At 38.9% G+C, this 16,751-nt stretch overlaps 1 protein-coding gene across 1 annotated transcript in view; it reads left to right on the top strand.

The window, feature by feature from the left end:
- The window catches only part of UVRAG (UV radiation resistance associated), a 303,298-nt gene that overhangs the window by 259,009 nt on the left and 27,538 nt on the right, over positions 1 to 16,751 (top strand). The window contains exon 14 of the mRNA XM_019649399.1: positions 15,807 to 15,898. Coding sequence (XP_019504944.1) covers positions 15,807 to 15,898 — 92 coding nt within the window. The remainder of the gene's footprint in view (positions 1 to 15,806; positions 15,899 to 16,751) is intronic.

The raw sequence follows: 16,751 nt of genomic DNA on the forward strand, positions 1-16,751 counted from the left end.
GCTTACTTAATATGGCTTTTGAACAACTTGGTCTGATAGGGATCAAGATCATAATGGGAGTTACTTATGAACCTGAAAAAATGCATGTTAAGTACATAGTTATTCTAGACAAGTTGAAACCGTAAGTAAAGAATATGTCCAAGGGGAGGAGATAAGTATCCTCCTATCTGAAAGGCAGTCGGGGAAGAAGGGGTAAAATTAAACCTTGCTGATGGATTAAATTAAGACAAATAGAAATTGGGTGAAAATTTTAGCTCATGTGAGAAGTAGTATTTTTTTCTTGCAGAACTGCCCAACTATGGAATAGAAAGCCTGGGGATGAATTAAGTATTTAGTCATTAGAGGGGTGCACTAAAGCTACATGATTGTTGCGGATACTGGAGAAAATGAGCCTGTTCTGTGCGAAGATAAAACCAAGTGCCTTTGGAGGTTATGCTCTGTTCTATAGGATTCTGTGCCTAATCAGGGCTCTGGCTGTTGTCTAAGTGTAAACCCTGCATTGGGCTTTGCTCAGAACACCCTGTTCCACAAGCTAGGACCTTGACTGTTGTTACAGAATACCCTGAGGCAGTCCGTTCCTTGAGTCAACAGTTTCAGCTGCTTTCACTAGAACAGCCTCCTGATGGCACCCTAATCAGGGACTTCTCCACAGTCCCGCGGAACAGCGAGGAAGTCTTCATCCAAATGAAGCCTTCGGTGCAAGCTCCAAGGACTTCAAAAGCGTTTTCACCCAAACCGTAGTCTCCAGACACCTTGACTGAGGCCTGCCAGGCCCGTGCCAGCCCCTGGTAGCCATAGCTCTCTCTCCATCCCTTTATCCTAACTGAAACCTGTAACCTTTTCCATTGGAGCCTTGTCTTCTGACTCTCCACTGAGCAAGAAGGTGATGAAGATAGAGGAGAGATGGATAGTTTATCTATTCTCCAGACCATTATTTGTCCTTCCTTGTATAAAACTATCATCCTTCTTTGAGGCCGTTTAACTGTTCAACTCTGCATCACACCTAGTCGCCGTCATCTGACATGCTAGTTACTCAGAATTTGGAACTTTGCTTCAAGTTTTTTTTTCAAGGCAGCTTACACCTGTAGTAACCCTGCATTACTCTAGTCTCAACCCTTGTCTTTCCCTTACGAAACTGCTTGCCATTTCCCGTGTTCTCTCTTGCTTCTGGCTTTACACATGCAGTTTCCTCTATTTCCCTACCCTTTCACTTAGTAAAATGGAACCTGCACTGTGTGACTCAGATAGGTTATCACTTCCTTTCCAAACTTCCCTGTCTCCCCTGGGTTAGGTGTCCCTCCTTGTGTTCCTGTAATTTCCTCTAATGTGATACTCATTATTCTTTAATATAATTATGTGTCTGATTTTTAAATATATTTTCCTTATAATTCCTTTAATAAATGCAGGAACTGCCTTTGCTTTATTTTGTAACTTCAGCCCATGGCCTAGCACATAGAAGGTGTTCAGTATCTACTGACTGAATGAATACCTGATTATAGCTGCTTATTTTCTTTGTACCTGTACAAGACTAAAAGCAGAGCAAAAAGGAATTGACTTGGCATTGTTACGCAGCTAGTTTATATAGCCAGCTCAGATGTGCTGTGCTTTCCCAGTTTGATAAACAAGGTCACTTAATACCGTATGCTCTGCTCTAACAACCAAAGATTTTTTGTCCTGTTCTGAACTTGTTATTCATATGGTTTTTAGTTTTGCAGTCTGTCTGCCATAAACTTGAACGTCCAGATTTGGCTCTTAGCCTGACAAAATCGTCCAGAATATTTTAGACAACCATAATCTCTGGAGAGCAAAAACTCAGACTCCCAAAAATAAATAAAGTTGAGGATGATTCTTCCGTGTCCCTAACCCCTGAGCACTTAAATTAGCCATTGGAGAAGTATGTTCCAGCATGTGTTTAATGTTCAAAATATTATTTGCTAACTAAAAACCCCTGTGCCCTTGTGTGGACTTATCCCCATTGTGCCTGACACATAGTAGATATACAAAATGTTATCTGTCCATCAAGGAACTGCTCAGGCCACATTTCCCCCCATGATTTCATTCCAGATATCTTCAGGCAAAAGATAGAAGTAATCTTTTCCACCTGTATTAGTTGCCCCAGTAACAAATTTCTATAAATTTAGCAGCTTAAACAGCATCCATTTTCATCCCATAGTTCTGTAGGTCAGAAGTCTGGGCTCATGTGGTTTCTCTGCTCAGGGTCTCACAGGGCCCAAATCAAGGTGTTGGTCAGGCTGGGCTCTTATCTGGAGGCTCTCGAGAGTAATCCACTTCCGAGCTCCTTCAAGTTGTCAAAATCCGGCCCCTTGCAGCTGTAGGCCTGAGATTCCCATTTACTTGCTGGCTTATGGCCAAGGGCCACTCTTTGTTCCTGGAGGTCTCCTGCATTCCTTCTCACGTGGACCCTCCATCTTCAGACCAATAATGTACTATCAAACCCTTCTCACAGTTTAGATCTTTCTTAACTTCCCCTTCTGCTGCCAGCCAGAGAAAATGCTCTGCTTTTAAAGGGCTCCTGTAATTAGATTAGGCCTGCCCAGATAATCTCCCTTTGCCATAAACATAAAATAATCAGAGGAGTAACACTATGGGCTGAAGGTCATGAGGGGCATCTTAAACTTCTACCTTCTCTCCCACCCTTCAAACTCTTACAGAAGTTTGTACTTTCCCTCGAAGTTCATTTAGTTATCATTCATTTAAGAGGTAACCTTCAGGGTGGCATCCATGGCTGGGTCATTTTGTCAGACCCCATCACACCTTGCACACCTTGCCTGGCGCAAGTATTCAGTACATATCTAATGAATTACTTGTTATTAAATGAATTGTGAGATCAAAAGATGAGTAAAATTATTCCAGACCAAACTGTAAGAGCATTGACCCAGTTGGAGAAGCAGTGTGCACTCAATAGTTCCGTTCATTGCTGTTGGCGGAGGCTGAGGGTTGTTTTTGAAGCTACATTTATTTATGATCAACCAGAGAGAGTAAACAGTGGACAGACAGGCTTTGGACTCTAATGTAATTCAAGTGAGGTCAGAAGAATTTCACCAAAGAACTTGAAAGACGTGAAGTTGATATTATAGTAAAATTAATATTTTAAGGGAAACAATCCTTAATGAGAGAGAAGAGCATTCTGGAAAACTGTGTTCCATTTAGGGCACCTCATTATCAGATTCTTTAAGGGAAACTGGAGGGAGTTCAGAGACATAAAGAATGATGAAGAGGCTGTGGGGATTCATTTGCAAGCAAAGATTTCAAAAGACTAAATATGTGTACCTTAGCCGAACAACAGCTAAGTGGAGATGTAGCTATTGTCAAATGTCTGATAACAAGAGAAAGGATGTGTTTCTCTCGAGAGTTGAGGGTCTCTTTCTAAGTATTAGAATTCAATTAAGTATTCTAATTCTAATTAGAATTAAGAACACAATCTTTCCTAAACAACTTGTAAGCAGTATTTAGACTATAAGCAGTATGTGTACTGGGATGTAAAGTATAAGAGTTGAATTCAAATCTCAGCTCCTTTACTTGCTACCTGTGAAATTTCAAGCATCTCCTTTAAACTTTTAAACTTTGTCATGTGCAGAGTGAGAATTATATGACCTACCTCATGGGGTTATTAAGAAGATTAAATGAAATGATGTAAATGAACAGTCAAGTTCCATGCCTGGCACAGACTGCAGGTTGAGAACAATAGTTGCTACTGATGCTACTATTATCATCATCACCCTTAAGTGGTTAAGAGATCAAAGTGCTAAGGTCAGATAGATCAGGGTTGCAGATTCAAGCTCTACCGTTTATTAACCCCATCTCTAAGCTCAGTTTCTTCAACCATAGACAGTTATAGTGAGGACTGAATGAAATAATACAACGTGAAATGTTTAGCATCATACCTGGCACATAATCTACTCAATAAACATATTAGCAGCTGTAGCATTATTTTCATTATCATTAACACAGTCATTATTTGACCATAGGATCTGGCCAAATGCCTAACATATATTCGAATTATTTCCAAATTTCTCCTATTATAAACAATGCCACATACATATCTACATTTCTACCATTATCACTACCACCACACACACACACACAATCTTCAGTAATTCTTTGTTGAATTAAGTGATTTCTTCCAATGACCGTGTCAGGTATTTGTGATCACTGTGCGTTCCTGGGGAGGTGACTGAATGGGCTTCTGTATTCCTTATGTAATCAAGTTTATGAGAACTGACTTAAATGCATTTTTTATCCCAATAAAACTCTGATACTTAGATTTACCTGGATTTCTATGAAAGAATCCCTTCACTTATAATAGCATTTTCATTTTGCCTTTTATACATCTGAGAACACCCTGTGGCCTCTCATTGCAAATAGGATTGTGTTGTTCAGTAAACAGAATTTTCTCTAACTAGATTAAGCAGAAATGGTATTAGATGGTATTAAAAGGTTACTAATTAGAAGGAGTTAATATTAATCAGAGGGTATTAATCAGATGTATTCATCAGCGGCAGCTCACAGAAACTGCAGGAGGGCCAAAAGAAGTACAGGTGGCAAAAAAAAGGGCATGAATTGGAAGCAAAAACGCTGAGTTTGATCAGTTTAGAGAGCAAAGTTTAGTTACCAAGGGAATCAGGAATCCAGATTGGGTCAAAGGTCAATACAAGGTAGTTTAGGGTAAATCAGAGTGCAAAGGAGGGCAGGGAGCCAAAGTGGAGCCTGACAGCATGAGTATCTGCTCTAATGGGGCCTACACAAGTTTGTCCACTCACATTGCCTTTAGCCTCCAGAGAACATAACCTTTCTTTGATGATCATTACTGAAAGCTGATTGCACTTGCTGTCAAGGGTATGATTGACCTGCCTTTAACAAATCTCCAGTTCTGCTTTGCTTGTCCATTTGCAGTATGTTTTACTGACCCTCTTTAGCAATTCACAAAAATTGGCAGTGATAGAGACCACACTTTATAGACCCCAGAGTTGCATCAGTTTAATAGTGCTTCTGGCAAACATAAGAGTCTGAGCAAAGGACCATCTTAATGGAAGTGTTTTTAATATAACAGATTTTATAATGATAAGTTTGACTCAAATATAACCCGTGCCTCATAAATACAAAATGTGATATAAAGTTAAAGAGCCTGTGGTTAGAACTCAGCAAACTTAGATCATGGTCCCTGGATTCAACCTGCTCAATCTTAGGCCACTTAACCTCTCACTTACCTTACAAGGTAAATGAAGCAGGTGGGCCGGTGATCTCAAAGGTGCCATTCAGCTCTAATATGAATCCCATGATTCGAAGAATAGTTGATAGTATGATTGAGTGGAGGAATGGAAGACATTCCTCCATTTCTTAGACTTAAGAACTTTTAGACTTGACTTTTAGTCTTTTCAGCCCTTAGAATGGCGGGCCTCAGCTGTGTCCAGTGTTTACATTACGAGTATATCTATTTTGGAAAAGAACTGGCATGGTTTACAGATAGGAATTACATTACGAGTATATCTATTTTAGAAAAGAACTGGCATGGTTTACAGATAGGGATGGAAAAATACTTAGGCTGTTCTTGCAACCAGAGGCCCATAATCAGGTTTTAATACTTTTCCTTAGAGGTATATATTGCATTGATTCACTGTAAGAAACAATATTATTGCTCATAATAAATATTCTTTAAGTAACTTTCCCACATCTTTGAAAAAGTTGTATTTTCTTCTATGAAGGCAGTTTTTATTTTTGACATGGTGGTGCCCCTTCTTTTGAGCTCTTAATCTAGTTCTTTTTATGTCAGCGAAACCTTAGCATTTAAAAATGAACAGAAATATTGGTAACTACTCGTGGAGATTTTTAACTACGTAAGCCAAAACTGTAAAGTTAAGTCTTTGATGCATATGGGCGTTTTTAATTTCTAATTTTTTTAGTTCCTATAGACCAGTTCTCTTTGTAGTCAAATTCATTGTAATCCCATCACGAAAGTGTTGATCTCTTAGTAACCTTTATTGAAGCATTGTATTAATCCACATTCCCTCACGGTAACAGACGGTTTGTATCAAACATATCATGCGGCTTAGCTCAAGCCCCATATGGAACTAATAAGCCACGCAATAAGTGGCCTTGTGTAGATGAATATAGTTTGGAAGAAGGTATCTGTGTGTGTGTGTGTGTGTGTGTGTGTGTGTGTGTGTGTGTGTACACATGCACGTGATGTCTAAACTGAATTTCTTCTGCCAAAATCTAAATGACAAAATGATTCTTGATTCCCCAGAGTCTTCCCTGGCCTGGAAAAATTGTGTGTTTATAAACTAAAAATAAAATCAAGCCTTTTATTTAAATTAGGCCTCTTAGCTCAATAGGAGGATGCGCACTGAGTACAAGAACTCAGCATTTATCAGAAATACAATCACTTTATTTTTAAATATGATCTCCAGAACTGCCAACGGTCTTACCTAATATTCAGTGGAGCACCATTTATCTAGTTGTATGTACTAGTTAATTTCAGCTACGAGAGCTCCAACACCATAGTTGATGTGTCTCATTTGGTGAAACTCACAGTGAACGTATAGTGATTTGGGGTGAAACCACCATGGGGCTTTGGGAAAATACTGTATTTTCATACAAAAAGGAGGTGTGTGGATGAGGAAAACAAGGAGAAGACAGTTAATGTAATTGGCATGGCTGTAGTTTTCTGTTGCAATCTAACTGTATTCTTTGCTCTTATTTCCTTTCCTTTTGCTTGTTCCAGTAATTATAATGCCAGATCTTCCTGGTTATTTTATATAGGGGTTTTCATTTGCTAGTAGACAATAGCATTTTCTCCTTTTTCCAGGGAAGCCACTGAACATTGCTCCTCTCCACTTTCCATCTAATTTATCATCTAGGTGTCATTTTCACCTAGTAGCCTACTATAGACTTGTTCAAAAATTTAATTGCCCCCATGGAGTTCTAAACCAATCAGAGTAAAGCTGAAATTCAAGCTAATTGAAACCAAAATTCCATTTAAAAACTGCTTAGACTCTTTGGGTGGTGGTGCTATAGGAAGTTGTTACAAAAGGTGTTTATTTCAGAGACTAATTTGAGGCCGTTAGACCCAAAGCAATATTTTATTTGCCTGCATTTCTTGGCATCTGCTTTCCCCAATCAGAAGCGAGAGCAGAAAAACTGTTTAAGGAAGTACAGTATTGATAGTAGTGGGTGAGAGCAGGTTTTGATGGAATGTGCAGTAAGATTTCTTTTAAAAAAAAGGAGTACTTCAGTCCTTTAACCTATCCTTACAGTTACTTCTGGAGTGGTTTTACTCATTCACTCTTCTTCTTAAAACCGTGTAGTCAATTCTTACTGCTGACAGGAAGATCAAGTCCGAACTCTTGAGCTTATTGCTCCAGGCGGTCGCCAGTTTTAATGAGTACCCTCGAAAAGTCAGGCCTCATGAGTTTCCATTATCTATAAAAAATCGAATTGAACTCTTAAAACAATCTTATGAGACAAATATTGTTGGTCCTGTTTTAAAGACACAGCATAGACTGGTCACATAGCTTGCTCAAGGTTACATACATCATATGGTGAGAACAGACCAGGAGTCCAGGCCTGCCATGCCATTCCAAAGACAGAGAACTGATTCGCACTAAATATGTGTTGAATGAATGACTAGGGTGTGTAGGAACTTAGTAAATGTAATTCTTTCTACCCCTTTCCTTACCGTCGTTTACTAATATCTTACCAGGGAGTTAACTTGTTAAAGAATTACTTTCTAAAAATTTAGATTTGTTCCTCTCCTGAAGTGTTTACACTTTAATAGGGGGTCAGCTCTAACTGACATGGTAAAGTATAAGACTGAACCCCTTCTGTTTGTATACACTTCCCCTGAGGTGTCCAGAGAGGTAACTCCTGGAGGCTCTTCCATCAAACCAGCCCCTCAAGTGACTATGTAAAGATTTGACCCTCTTGGCCAAGTTTGACTTCTGACACCCTCAGAAGTGGGCAAAACCAGAAATGGGGCCAAATGGGCTAATGTTCCTTCCTCACTCACATCGTGCATGTGCTTTACCTTACCCATATTTTTACATCAAAATCCTTAGATGTGTTGTTCAAACCTGTAATTTTTAGAGCATTTAAAGTGGAGCCATAGAGCTTTGAAAGGCTCTTGAAGATGATCTAGGGGAGTTTAAACTGCAAGGTGGGAATGCCTGCATAGATTCTACGCTACCACAACGTCTTACAATTAGAGTAGTTCCCTATTGTATATTTGGGATTTCTACACAATATTTCATCTGAACAAGGGATTCCAAGGCTACTAAAAAAGTTTGAAAATTATCTGAGTAACCCAAGCAGAGAAGGGACTTGTTTGTAGCTATACAGCAGAGCTAGGTCTATCACTCAGGCCTCCTGATCACCCACATCATATTATCAATCTTTCCATTTCACTATGTAATTATTTAAAAGATATTACATGTATATGTAATAAACACAGCAATATGTGTTTATCGCTACCTCTCTGGAGTGCTTGCAGTTGGAAGTCTAGTAAATTAGAAAAAAAATAGCATTTAAAAATGTGAACAGTGTACTTAAGATTTTTTTTCCCCTTTGATTGGAACTCTTTTTTTTTTTCCTGGTTCTCATTCTAATTAGTTAAGTAATAAGCCATTAAAGAGCACTAATTTTATGCCAAGTCTCGTAGTAGATGCTATAATATGATAATAATATAGACAGAGTATATATGTATTATAGTGACAATGGTATAGTTTATTGAGTCCTTACTATGTACCAGATACTGTTTTGGGTACTCTATATACTTTATCTTATTTAAATGGCAGAAAACATCTCCATTTACAAGTAAGGAAACTGAAACTCAGAGAAGTGAAGTGACTTAACCCAAAGTCAAACAGCTAGTAAGGACAGCACTGATATTCAAACCAACATCTGCAATAAAGCTCATTCCAATACATCATGATGCCTCTCAATTCCTTCCCATGCTGCATTCATTTAATTTATTAATTAATAAATATTTATCAAGTACCTATTCATTTGCTTAAGGTTTTCAAAGGCAGCAAATAGAAAAGTGGCATAGAAAGAGATTTGGGAAGAGGAGTGAAATGCCCCCTTATCCTGGAGTAATCGAGAGAGCTTCCTACAGGAAATGAAACTTGTGTTGGCTCTTTGAGAATGGATAGGATCTGACCAGATGTAGGATGCACAGAGAGAGTTGGAGACAGGAAAAAGAACTCTCTGCCAGAGTGGTGAGTACTATGTAAAAGGCTGTAAGGAAGGTTGATGGCCAATATCGAATAGCTGTTTTATGTATAGGGGACTTTATAATAAACAAATTGATTATGCCCATTTATGAAATGTTACTAATAAAGATTATAAAGATAAAATAAAAATTGTAAACTCACAAGCATGAAAAGAACAGAAGAAACAAGAGCAGGTGATAGAGTTGACAAAATTTTAGAAGATCACAAGCAAATAAATGAGTGATAAACTAAGCTGGCAGAATAGAGAAAAGTGAAACCTAAAGTCTTCAAGAAGCAATGTAATTCAAGCCATAGAACTCCAGATGGGCTTAGGATATGGAGGTACCAAGTACCTTGTAGAGTATAGGGGTAAAGAATAGGCCTAAAAATAGGAGGATTCATTGAAAATCTATAGAAAGAAAAGTAAGATTCTCAGTTACCTCCCCCACCCTGCATCGCCAAGCAACTACCTCTGCACACTCCCCAGTGGGATACTGGAGTTTTACTTTCTGAAAAAAATTGAACCCAAGAAGCTCTGAACTCTGAACTGCCTGGAATATTGGGTCAAGGAATAAGATACGTTACTGAAAATGGGAATTCAGTGAAAGCCAAACATACCAACACTGGATTCCCCAACTACATTTTTCCTACTTAGCTCCCAAAATGGGATCCAGATTATATTCCCCTAAGTAGAAGATTGGAGGACGCCCTCTGGAAAAAAATTGTCCCATCAGTGAGAGCTACTGGGACTGACGTGTCCTCCACAGAAAAAGCTATGTTTCCATCCACTCATTCTAAAGTGAAATCCCCCAGTGCATAAACTACTGATTAGCTTTTTAAAGTCTCATTTGTAAAGATGAACTGACAACCAAAGGTTACTAGACATTAAAGGAAAGCCTTTAATATATATTTTTTAAAGTCTACAATGGAAAAAAAAACCTAGAAGACACAGAAAATGAAGAAAACAAAATAATAATAATAGTAATAATAATATAAGAACATAATCAGTATGAGGGATAAGAGTTTTCATATAGGAAGAACTCAGTAAGTACACAAGACATTGAGTGAAAAAGGATCCAAACAAGACTTATCACTGAAATTTCATAAAACTAAGGTTAAAGAATAACATTCTCTGGGCCGGCCGAGTGGCTCATTGGTTAAGAATTGGCTTGGGAGCATGAGCTTTGAGCAGGAAGGCCGCCGGTTTGGATCCCACATGGGCCAGTCACGCTGCGCCCTCTACAGCTAAGATGGTGAACAACTGCTTAACCTGAAGCTGAACTACCATGAGTCGCTGGCAACAGCGTGAGCTGCAGTGGGGCTGCAGTGGGCTGTCGTAAGCTTCCGTGAGTAGCCAGCAGCAGGTGTGAGCTGCCGTGAGCGGCCATCCAATGGTCGGCGACCAATCTGCCTCAGCCCGGAAGAGCGCAATGATCACAATACCAACATGGGCCAGTGAAGCGACAACTAGACTGAAGAACAAAAGGACAGCAACTTGTTTGTTCCCTTTCCCTGATTCCCCAATGCTGTTCCCTCCCCCATTTCCCCAATGAAGTCTTAAAAAAAAAGAATAAAATTCTAAAAGCTTCCAGAGAGAACAATCAGCTCACAAACAAAGGATCAGGAATCAGAATGTTATATGGTTTCTCAATAGCCATATGCAAAGTGAAATGACGGTGAAACAATACTTTAGAAATTGAGAAGGAAAAATATTCTCAGCCTTGAATTCTGTTTTTTGGGTTTTTTTTAAGTTTATTGGGGTGACAATTGTTAGTAAAGTTACATAAGTTTCAGGTGTACAGTTCTGTAATACATCATCTATATGTCACATTGTGTGCTCACTACCCAGAGTCAGTTCTCTTTCCATCACCATATATTTGACCCCCTTTACCCTCATCTACCACCCCCTTCCCGTCTTACCCTCTGGTAACCACTAAACTATTGTCTGTGTCTGTGAGGGTTTTTTTTCTATTGTTCGTCTTGTTCTTTTGTTGTTTTCAGTTTTATATCCCACATACCAGTGAAATCATATGGTTCTCAACTTTTTCTGTCTGACTTATTTTGCTTAGCATAGTCATCTCAAGATCCATCCATGTTGCCACAAATGGCACTATTTCATCTTTTCTTATGGCAGAGTAGTATTCCATTGTGTATATATACCACATCTTCTTTATCCAGTCATCTGTTGAAGGGCACTTCGGTTGTTTCCATATCTTGGTCACCATAAATAAAGCTGCAGTGAACATCACAGCACATATGTATTTACAGATAAAAGTTTTCAGATATTTTGGGTAGATACCCAGTAGAGGGATTGCTGGGTCTTGAATTCTATACCCAGGCAAATTATCATTCAAGTGTGAGGATGGAATAAAGGTATTTACAAATATTCAAGGTGTCAAAAAAGATACCGCCTATGCTCCTCTTTCCCAGAAAGCTATTATAGCAGATACTCCACCAAGATGAGTCAGTAAATCAAGAAAGAAATCATGAGATCTAGGAAACAACAGCTTCAACACAGAAAGAAGACAAACAGAATGTCCAGGATGATAGTGAAGGAAAGTTCTAGGAAGATAACAGTGGAGCAGACCGAGCGAACAGCCAATTCAGATTGGAGCAGAGAGAGGGATGCTTTAGGAAATAGATCTCCAAAGGGGAAAATGGACTTCATAGGTTATATAGTATATGTAATCAGATTGAGAAAGAGTTTCAGGTTTTGCCCTAGTTTGGGGAAGATCTAGTGATAAGTACATAGGTGTTCAACAAGTGGGGGGGAATGGCAATTAACACTTTGAGAAAAACAAACAAAAATTGAAGACCTGAGTGCTTTCTATGCATCACATTGGCCACAATGAATTCCTCTAGGGGTCCACGTTGGCTACAAGCTTTGCTTGTAGTCACAATGGCATACAGTAAAGAAAAGAAACACTTGTTCTCATCCATTCTTTTTATTTCTAGGGACACCTTTCCCAGAAGCCCAGAACACCTTTTCCAGGCTTTCTTTCACATATTATTAGCCTGAAGAGAGTCAGTGTTATTCCTAAAACAATCACTGGGCAGGAGAAGAGAGAAACCTCCCTGATTGGCTTAGGAATATTGAAATCCTCTCTTTCAGGGCAGGAGGGAGTCCATGCTCATAGGAATGTGTATGTACTCACCTTCTATGAGCAAAGAAGGGGGAAGATTTGGGGAGACAAGAGTGACAGCCGCAAGTAGCACTGGGACAAACTTCTCGGAGAGAGGAGACCATTCTTCTCTTACAAATGAACGAATATCTGGAGAGGTAGCATAGGAATAAGGGAGGAGAATTTTAGGGATTTCAAATTCTGTTTGCATACATCTAGACTCACCTTTAAGGAATAGTACATTACATGGCTCAGCAGTGAACAGTATTTTTGTAGGTATAATAAGGTAAACACTAAATATTGATTTAACAAGAAAAATGTGATTTTGAATATCTTGAGAGGATGAGGAGAAGTATATTTGGGAGGACGTAGAGTTAAATCCCCATGTTCTTTAATAAAAAGTAGGTAATGTATGAGTGAGGGGGTAAAATGTTTGTGTAAGAGAAGAGTGATATAGGAGAACTAACTTCCCATTTTTAATAGTAGGAACGTGGTAGATGATGTCTAAAACTGGGAGGGAGAGAATAAAAAATATTAATATAAGCATATTATTTAGAAATATGAAAGCAAAGAGGAAACAGCTAAAGAACTTGTTTTTTCATTGTAAGACTTATAGTAGTTTAGACTTATTAAACAATACATGTACTTATTTCGTGTGTGTGTGTGTTCCAATAAAATTTTATTTACAAGGCAACAACATCAATAACTGGTGGCGGGCCAGATTTGGCCTGAGGGATGTAGTTTAAGGACTCCTGGGATAGACTGGCACTTGGGATAGGAGTTGGTGACTTTAGACTGAGGTGGTTAGGAAACACTCCTGTGAGGGGGCAACATTTGGGATGAAAGAATGCCGAGGAGCCAGCCATGTGAAACTTGGGAGCAGAGCGTTCCAAGCAGAGGTAATAGCTAGGTCAGAGTTCCTGTGACAGGAACAGGCTTGGTCTCCTTGGTGTGTGTGACTGGCTCATTTTTCTGTGTAACTTCCGGGAAGCCACTGAGTTCTTTGAGCCCTTTTCTCATAGGTAGAAATGATAATAAGACTCTGCTTGTAGGCTTTTTGTGAAGTAATGTGTGTGAAAGCATTTTTCTGGGGTACATGTACTTATTTTAAAATTAATATATATGTATTATGTGTAAATTTCTTTGTTAGTTCTGTATGTTGAAAATTAAAAGGGTGAAGGGCCGGCCGAGTGGCTCAGTTGGTTAAGAGCTCGCTCAAGAGTTTGAGCTCTGAGCAACAGCGGTTCGAGTCCAGCCCGAGCTGAGCAGCCGCTGAGCTGCCAACAGGTAGCAGGATGGCTCAGCTAGAATAAATAAATAAATAAATAAATAAATAAATAAATAAATAAATAAATAAATAAATAAATAAAATTAAAAGGGTGACATGGTAGAAAGAGGTTCTAACCTTGGCTTTGTCCCTGATCGGCTCTGTGACCTGGGGTGGGACACTTGCTTTACTGAGTCTTAGTTTCTTCATTTATGAAAGGAAGGAGGCTGGAAAAGATGATCCCTTTAAGCTATAATATCCTAAGATTCTATGATAAAAAATAATAGTAATATGCAGCAAATGAAGAGTTAAGACCTGGGTGGAGGCTTGAAATGCCCACATTTTCCTTTTCTGGTTGAAATCAGACTTGAAGACAAATTTTCATTGTGGTCTCTGAAAAGAATTCAACACCCACCTTCCATTGTGGAGCCTGGGGCAGGCAATTGACTACGTACTGGCTCAGGGACACATAGCTTAGTGTTATTTCAGTATGGTTTTTTTGATATTTAATATTTTTCAGTATGAATCACAGGTGAAATTTCCATGCCATGTGTAAACAATTTCACTTTTTTATTGAAACAATGAATTCAGGAATGTCATATTGGGATATCAGCCATTTTGCTTTTATCAATGTATGGAAAAAATGCTTTTATATTAATATACGACATGATGTCATTTAAAATGGAGTAGATCTTATAATTCAAGGTCAGCAAATCTCAGGAGGTGATTTAGGTCACCAAGCTAGCTTTAGAAAAGGAAAAGAATATTTTCCCTTTGTCTTCTCAAGTGTTTTTTACCAATTTTCCTCTCACTTTGGGATAGATGGCGGAGTAGCATGGTTGTAAACAGGAGGCTCTGGTTAATAATATCTTTGCCATTGAAACATGTGGTTTTGGAGAATTTACTTCCCTTTTTTTTGGGCTTCAGTTTCCCCATCTGCAAAAGGAAAGGATCGGCTTAAATAATATTCAAGATGCCTTTTAGCTTTAGCTTTCTGTGTTTCTACCTCCTTACTTTATGTGAGTATTCCAGAGACCAGAGTAGGTTTTGGAGTTTTCCTTAAAAAGCTCAGTGTAGTGAGAATGAACTTCTCTGTTAAGTGTCACTCACTCCCACTTAAGTGAAACATCAGTTGAGCACTAGATAGAAGCAAAAGAAAACTTGCTTCAATTTTCTGGTTGGTAGTGGTTTTATTTTTTAAGAGAGGAAAATATTTAAAAGTTTTACTTAGTCACTTTTAAGTTTAGGTGCTAGAAAAGTAAAACTGCAAAACTTAGGACCCTTCCTATTTGTACACCAGTATACAGTTGACAGAGTACTTTCTTCCTATACATTATGTCATTTAAAAAATACATTTCTACAGGGTTTTGTAATACATGTGCTGTTTATTTGATATTATAAGTATGAGCATATGTATGAATATGCACGTGTACCTGCCTCAGATCTCTATTATGATCGATTAAGGAGGCAAATGCTGTTCAGAGACAGAGTGGGAAGAGGCAAGGAAGAAACAGATGAAAACCATTTAGCAAGTTACCAATGGAACACAGAAAGACACTTAATTTTAGAAAATCAGCCTCTAGCAGAAATTAGTAAAACAAAGAGCAGATCTAGCCCACAGGCCATAATTTCCTCATACTAGCTCTACAGCTCTGTGCTCTGGTTCTAGACAAAGAGGAAAGTTAGAGATATGAGAGAAATATAGAGCACAGCCTCTGTCCAAAGGTGACTTGTTATTTGTTTAATAAAATTGACTGAGCACTAGCGCTATGTCAGACACTGCTGGGAATCCGGTGAATGTAATATGACCCTTACTCTTGATTATAGAAAGCAAAGGGTCAATGAAAGAAGGGTTGAATGTGCTCAAACGAGGTACAACCAGCCTTCAGTATCTAAAATCAAATGTTGGTTTTATGGTACATGTCATTGGAATTGATGTTAGCAAAACCTACAGCGTTCTTTGAAATGTTCTGATCTCACAGTTAGTCGTTTTTAGTCGTCCACCGGAAATGAAGAGCCTCCCTTTAAATAGCATCGCAAAGGTGTGGTTGATGATATAGGGTTCATACATTCCCATTTCCTCTTTCAGAGTTAAAAAAAAAAAAGGAAAATGTGTAGTGGATCATGTTTCTGAAGCATTGCCTAGTATCTACCAGAATTTCGTTTAATTCTGTTTTTCCACCTTTGCAGCTAAGATATCAACATGGACTTGGGACTCCAGACTTGAGGCAAACCCTTCCTAATCTGAAAAACTTCATGGAACATGGACTACTGGTCAGGTGGTGAGTACCTTTATTTCTGATGCTCAGAAACTGTAATGTGGATCAAATAATCCTGAGAAACTTTCCTGACTTCTACATCGCTCCACACCTGCCAGCTGGGTTTTCTTCTATAACAAAAGCAGCCATCATCCGTTTATAGGTCTAACTAAGCTCCAGTCTGCTACGCAAGGTGAAGCCCCCTTGAGAAAGGAGGGCGCTCGAGGGGGTATTGTTTGAACACTGGGAGGTTGGCTGGGCAAGCAGTCCTGGAGTGTATCGCTGAGGCAGAGACTGAAGGACAGCCATTGTGATTCATAAAAGGGAGACATGGAGCCCCTAAGACTTTTCTAAAGAACAAGCAGAGGCCATAACTATAGAATGAGCACCAGGATCAGTGGCTATGAGAGTTAAAGGAAGAAAGCAGACAAGGAATAGGTCAGGTGGTCATGACTTAGTCTTGAGCCCAGGAGGCACATACTAGAATGTTTCTTATATTTGATGTCGGTGCCTGTTGTACCACAAGGGCAAGCTGCTGCTAAAAAGTGCTTTGTCAGGATAGACATGACCTCTTTAAAAGGAGAAGGGGAAGTCTGATACAAAGAAGACATTGGAGTGATTCACTTGACTTAAATAGATGGAAAGCTATTGGCGCTAGCCGTGTAGTAATTCTTGAAATTTGAATCTTTGGGTGATGGGCAGTAACTTACAAAATCCTGCGAATGGAAATCAGGCCTTTAGAAAGGTAGACAACTGAAAACAGCATGGTTTCTTCACTGTTTAATAAGACCACTGGCTTTTGATCCCAGATCTTCGTCTAACCTGCTGTGTGAACTTAAAGTCCTGCCTCTCTGAAACATAATTTCCTCTTCTGTAA

The sequence above is a fragment of the Hipposideros armiger genome, unplaced genomic scaffold, assembly GCF_001890085.2.
Source record: "Hipposideros armiger isolate ML-2016 unplaced genomic scaffold, ASM189008v1 scaffold_132, whole genome shotgun sequence".
NCBI classification, from domain to species: Eukaryota; Metazoa; Chordata; class Mammalia; order Chiroptera; family Hipposideridae; genus Hipposideros; species Hipposideros armiger.